The sequence below is a fragment of the Dipodomys spectabilis genome, unplaced genomic scaffold (genome assembly GCF_019054845.1).
Source record: "Dipodomys spectabilis isolate Male_0828 unplaced genomic scaffold, ASM1905484v1 ptg000422l, whole genome shotgun sequence".
NCBI lineage: Eukaryota > Metazoa > Chordata > Mammalia > Rodentia > Heteromyidae > Dipodomys > Dipodomys spectabilis.
This window is the reverse complement of record NW_024871099.1, coordinates 7,554,229-7,560,443: the sequence shown is the minus strand read 5'-3', so window position 1 is coordinate 7,560,443 and position 6,215 is coordinate 7,554,229. Positions and strand designations below refer to the sequence as shown.

The 6,215-nt window shown below is 57.8% G+C and overlaps 1 protein-coding gene across 1 annotated transcript; it reads left to right on the top strand.

Annotated features, from left to right (window-relative positions):
* Positions 1 to 3,558: 3,558 nt before the first annotated feature.
* Positions 3,559 to 6,002, top strand: Rabac1 (Rab acceptor 1). The gene is made up of 5 exons (XM_042667888.1): positions 3,559 to 3,745; positions 3,920 to 4,132; positions 4,715 to 4,812; positions 5,575 to 5,676; positions 5,759 to 6,002. The coding sequence occupies exons 1-5, from the start codon at positions 3,690 to 3,692 to the stop codon at positions 5,845 to 5,847; spliced, it is 558 nt and encodes a 185-aa protein (XP_042523822.1). The 5' UTR covers positions 3,559 to 3,689; the 3' UTR covers positions 5,848 to 6,002.
* Positions 6,003 to 6,215: the final 213 nt, after the last annotated feature.

The window sequence follows — 6,215 nt, the reverse complement described above, 5'->3', positions numbered from 1 at the left end:
GTCCCCCCATTTTGTATACTGGGGGGAGGGGCCCTCTCTCCCCATGGCCCCCACCTTGGCTCTCATCCCTCCTCTCCGTTACCTCCCTCTGGCTGGCTTCTCCTCCCCTCCACCTCAGCCCCTGCCTCTCTTCCCCCTTTCTTTTCTGTGTCTGTTTCTCTCCCTCCTCCCATCTCTTCCTCTTCCCCCCCAGCCCCCTCCCTGGGCTCTTTTTTACTCCTCAGCCCTGCTCCTCCAGGCTGATGCCATCTCTGGTTCTGGACAATTATCAAATATATCTGTGGGAAGAGAGAAGCAAGTGTGTGTGTCGTGCTTGGGTCGCGGCCGGGGCCGTGGGTGCTTGGCATCTCTTGGGTGGTACAGGATGCCTGAGTGACTCATGGGAGCCCAGTTTAGCTTGGCACCATCTTCAGAGTGATCACGGAGTCCTGGAGATTTTGCTTCTATAGAAATTAGAATTCACCAAGCGATGGGCTTTTAGAATAAGCACAGAGGAGAGGGGGACTGGGGCTTGGGGTGGCAGAGGGGATCTCCTCCTGTGCAGCACCCCCAGGGAGGCCATGCCTTCAATATGGTAACTATAGTGACCCCTGGAGGCCCTTTTAAGTACTCTGCCTGTCCCCTGGCTCCTTGAATCTCACGGCATGTGAGGCCCAGGGCCGGGGAACGTGACTGACTGCTCATGACAAATCTGCACTTTGGCCGTGAGGCTATCCAAGCTCGCCGTCTCTGTGTTAGTGACTTGCACCCCAGGACACACACAAGATGCAGATTGGGGTTGTTAAAAATTATATCCATGAAAGCCGGGCGCTGGTGGCTCACGCCTGTAATCCTAGCTACTCAGGAGGCTGAGATCTGAGGATCGCGGTTCAAAGCCAGCCCGGGCAGGAGAGACCGTGAGACTCTTATCTCCAATAAACCACCAGGAAACTGGAAGTGGCGCTGTAGCTCAAGTGGTAGAGCGCTCGCCTTGAGCTGAAGAGCTGAGGGACAGTGCCCAGGCCCAGAGTTCAAGACCCACGACCGACAAAAAAAAAAAAAAAAAAAAATTATATCCATGGCTGGGGATGGAACTCAGTGGTACAGCTATGGTCGGGCACGTGAGACAGCCTGATCTCCAATAACATAAAATCCGTTCAGCCGTCATCCAGACCAAGGTATAGAACATTTTCATCAACCCAGAAAGTTCCATCCTCCTCTTTCCTCTTGTGCTTCCACAGACAGCTGATGCTGTCACCATAAGAGTTAGTGCTAGCTACTCCTTTTTCTTCTTTTTCTGGTCTGAGGCTTGAACTCAGGGCCTCAGAGCTGCTCCTGAGCTTTTCTGCTCTAGGCTAGCCCTCTTATCACTTTGAGCCACTGCACCATTTGCAGTTGTCAGGTGGTTATTTGGAGATAAGAGTCTCAAGAACTTTCCTGCCTGGGCTGGCTTCAGAACTGCGATCCTCAAACCTCAGCTTCCTGAGTCACCAGGATTGCAGGCGTGAGCCAACAGCACCGGCTTCTATCTGTTCTTCATTTCAACATTTTGGCAATCCTGGGATTTGAACACCGCACTTGCACGTGTACTCTTGCACTTTAGCCCGTAGCCTCTTTTTGTCTTCTTTAGTTTGTTCAAGATAGGGTCTTGCACTTTCATTACTGGGACCACAATCCTACCATTTTTACCTCCCTAGTAGCTGGTGCTACAGGCATGCACTATCGTGCAGGCCTAGCTTTAGGCTGTTGAGCTTTAATGGGAACTAAGAGAGCCAAGGCTCTGGCAGTTGTAGCATTGACATCCAGCAATGCTTTGAAGAACCCCATGGCTGCAGATCTCCGCCACCACTTGGTGTTGCCAAGTCTTTTACCCTTAGCCATTCCGGTGGGCAGCTAAGAGCTTAAGGCTGCCCTTCTCACGCACACAGCCCTGGGTATAAATTGGAGGAGGGATCCTAGGCCTGCCTGACACCCCAGGACTCATGTGGGCATGCCAGTGTATGTGTGCCAGTGTACAAGACAGCAGGGCCTTGTGCTGGGACCCCTGGTGATCCCAGAACAGAGCTGGTCCCAGAAAGGGCTGTGTGAGCCTGGACTACTGTGGATCACCCATGGATATGCTTCATCTATCCCTTGTCAGGGGGAAAACACTCCCTTAGACAGATGGGAGGCCCAAGGCCCAGCAGGGAGGGACTTCCGGGTCACACAGCCAACACTGTCACCCATCTTCCTGCCCTGCCAGCTCCACTCTCTTCGTGGAGGAAGGAGGCCTCAGGCTGGAGGGGGCTCAGCAACCATCAGCCACGATCTCCTCAGGTGCTCCTCCTCTCCCAACACCAGCCCTAACTCAAGACCTATGTGCCAGGGACTTCTCTCTCAGGAGCCCCAAATGTCCCTACCCCTCCATGTCACCATTTTAGGGTCCTCTCTCCCATATCCCTGTCTCAAAGGTCTCCTTTCCCAATTGCTCCATGCCTACACCTCGACTCCCCAAATTCCTCTTCCCACTCCCATAAAGCCCAACTCCACAGCAGCTGTCCCCCCAAGTCATGCCCCTGGCAGGTCACGGGACAAAAAGCTTTCGTTCTGTTCTCATCAGGAAACTGAGCTCAGCTTCTCCAAGCTGGCATAGGAAGAGGCCACTGAGGCTTTGCCTCCAGCCCAGTTCCCACAATTCCTCACTCCTGGGGTGGCTGCTCAGCTAGTCACCGCTACACTCCCACCACCCTGAACTCAAGTGCTAGCTTTGTGTGGGTTTTTGGGGTACTGGGGTTTGAACTGAGGGTCTCGCACTTTCTAGGCAAGTACTCTACCACTTAAGCCACACCCTCCAGACATTTTTGTTTTATTTTCCAAACAAGTTCTGTTTATGCTTGGGCCTGCCTAGGTCACCATTTTCCTATTTAAGCCTCTGGTGTAGCAGAGATGACAGGTGTGCCCTGCCTAGCCCTGCTTGCATTCGTTTTGTCTCTACCTCCTGAGTAGTAGGGATTACAGGTATGAGACACCACACCCAACTCATCCAGTGTCTTTTTTTTTTTTTTTTGGCGTTTGTGGGGCTTGAATTCAGGGCCTAAGTTCTGTCCCTGAGCTCTTTTGGTCGAGGCTAGCACTCTACCACTTTGAGCCACAGCTCCACTTCCCGATTTCTGGTGGTTAATTAATTTCCTGCCTGGGCTGTCTTTGAACTGCCATCCTCAGATCTCAGCCTCCTGGGTAGCTAGGATTACAGGTGTGAGCCACCAGCCACCTGGCCCAGTGTCTTTTATGCATCCTAGTATGACAGCTTTGCAGTTCCCATTACATCCTCCACAGGAGAGTATACAACACCTGCATCTGCCATTAGAGCCCTCAACGTCCTCACTCTTGACAGCCAGCTTGTCGGACTCTACCACCACCACCCGACCCGCCGCCCGCCCCCCCCCCCCGCCCCCTAAACTACAACTCCCGCAATGCTCAAAGGCCTTCACCGCCTTTCCGGACTACATCTCCCAAGGTGTCTTGCGAGCCAGGCCGCCATGATGATGCCCACCCTTCCGGACGCCGTCAGGACTACAATTCCCACAATGCTCGACGGCACAACTACCGCCTCCTGTGGCTCGGAGCGTCGCCACGTCGGCTCCGCCGGGCTGGAGCAGGCTCGGGCGGAGCCGGCAGAGTCGGCGGGACTCGGGGCGGGTTACAGCGGCTCTACCCCTCCTGACGCAGACATGGCGGCTCAGAAGGACCAGCAGAAGGATGCTGAGGCGGAAGGGCTGAGCGCCGCGTGAGCTAGCTGCCCTACTTCCCCCACCCACGACCCAAGGCGCGGGATCCCCGGGCCCCCTCACACCTCGGGGTCCAGAACCCTTGGCTCCCTCCTGGGACCCTCCTCCCCGCACGTCCCCCTCGGGTGCGAGCCCCCATCCCGGCCTGCCGCTGACCCGGCCCCGCCCGCCAGGACCCTGCTGCCCAAGCTGATTCCCTCCGGCGTGGGCCGGGAGTGGCTGGAGCGACGCCGCGCGACCATCCGGCCCTGGGGCACCTTCGTGGACCAGAATCGGTTCTCACGTCCCCGCAACCTGGGTGAGCTGTGCCAGCGCCTGGTACGCAATGTGGAGTATTACCAGAGCAACTACGTGTTCGTGTTCCTGGGCCTCATCGTGTACTGCGTGTGAGTGCCCGCAGCCCTGCGCTCGCCGCGCGGGCCGGCCCGCCCCGCCCCACCCCAGTTCCGCGAACAGGCCCCGCCCCGTCCCCTGGCTCCGCCCCAGACCCCGCCCTCCACTCGGCGTCAGGCCACGCCCCCCGCGCCTGGCTCAGCCAGAGGCCACGCCCGTCCAGCCACAGTCCCGCAGACAGGCTCCTCCCCCGCATCTTGGCCACGCCCCACAATCCCTGACACCCTCAACCCATTCCCCCACCAGAGGCCCCACCCTAACCCGTATTCCGTGTCCAGGCTCCGCCCCCTGGCTCCTCCAGAGGCCCCCTCCATTCCCCAGGCTATCCCTGGACCCGCCTAGCCCCAGTCCCCCCCCCCCCCAGTCCTCTCGAGGCCCCATCCCATAGCCCTGCCCAACCCCCTCTGCCCCAAGCCCCTCCCCTGGGGGAGGGTTAATGCTGCCAGAGCTTGTCACCAGAGGGCCAGGTCTATACTTTCTGGCTAGAATTCAGGGTGGCCAGATGTGATTTGGACTTCCTGGGGTCCTCGGGTTGGCTGGGCACTAGGTGCCTGATCCCCGCCCTATCCCCCCAGGGTCACGTCCCCCATGCTGCTGGTTGCCCTGGCCGTCTTCTTTGGCGCCTGCTACATCCTCTACCTGCGCACACTGCAGTCCAAGCTTGTACTCTTTGGTAAGACATCCGGGTCTGGACAGCTCTCAGGTCCCTACAATCCCAAACCCAAGCCTGCCAGGGCCCGGGTATACACTACAACCAGCAATCTTGAGCCTTAAGATCTCAGATCTTCCACCTACGCTCATCCAGGCTTAGCTCCACCCCCTCCCCAAATGGCTCTTCTCCGGAGTGAAATACCCAAAAACTCATGGCACTTTGGTCTCTACCTCTCTTGCTCTAACTTCTGCAGCAAGCATCAGCTGCAGTTTCCCATCGTGGACAGCAGATGGCGGCCTTATACAGGCCTAGCTCTGTCACCCACCTCCTGCTTCCTGGGGCTGGGACCAGGATAGAAAGCCAGGAGAGTGGGGAAGGAAAGGCCTAGACTCCTGTGACCCCAGCCTGGTGCCGAGGGCCACTTGGAGGAAAATGCTGGGGGAAATTCCAGGGAGTTGAGACCAGTCAAGGTCCTTCAGATCCTGCAAGTTGTGCGAACAGAAGCAGGCAGGGTGGGAGAAGCCTGGAAGCACAGAAATCTGTATTTGTATAAGAAATAATTGGTCAGCCACAAACTAAAGTCTTGTGAAACAAGGACGCAGGCCCTGGGGGCCTCCACATGGAGACTTGGCCTGTGTCTGAGTGCCGGCTGGAGGGGACGAGGAAGAGTAGGAGGGACTGCGCTGTGAAGGGCCTTGCATAGTCACCAGATGCGTGGGGCGGAGGCAAGGGTACCCAGGAAGGGCCACAAGGGGGACAGGTGTGCCATGCGTGTGTCCCTAGGCCGAGAGGTGAGCCCAGCCCATCAGTACGCTCTGGCCGGAGGCGTCTCCTTCCCCTTCTTCTGGCTGGCTGGTGCGGGCTCCGCGGTCTTCTGGGTCCTGGGTGAGTACAGGGTCGGGGGGCAGGACTGGGCAGTGGGGGACAGAAGGAGGGGTGTGGCCTTGAACTGTCCATTTGGGGGCAGGAGCCACCCTGGTGCTCATCGGCTCCCACGCCGCCTTCCATCATATCGAGCCTGCAGAGGGGGAGGAGCTGCAGATGGAACCCGTGTGAGGCGTCTTTCAAGGCCTACGTCCCTCCGGGGGGGGGAGGGTGCTACCCCTGGCCACCCGTCCTGCATGCCCCGTGCCCCAGCCACAGGTGCCCCCCACACCGCTAGCCCAGGGGGGGTCCGCCTGTGGAAATAAAGTTGTTACTGTTGTCGTTCATTCCGAGCACTCTTTCCGGAGTCTTCTGTGAGTCTGTGGGGGGGGGGGGATGGTATGCATGCCAGAGGCAAAGACGGGGACCCAAGAAGTGGGAAAGACAGTCAACAGGACTTGTGAGCAGAATGTCATAGGTGGTCCAGGTGTGGTGGCTCACACCTGTAATCCCAGCTACTCAGGAAGCAGAGATTGGCAGAGATACGAGGCTCATTGTCT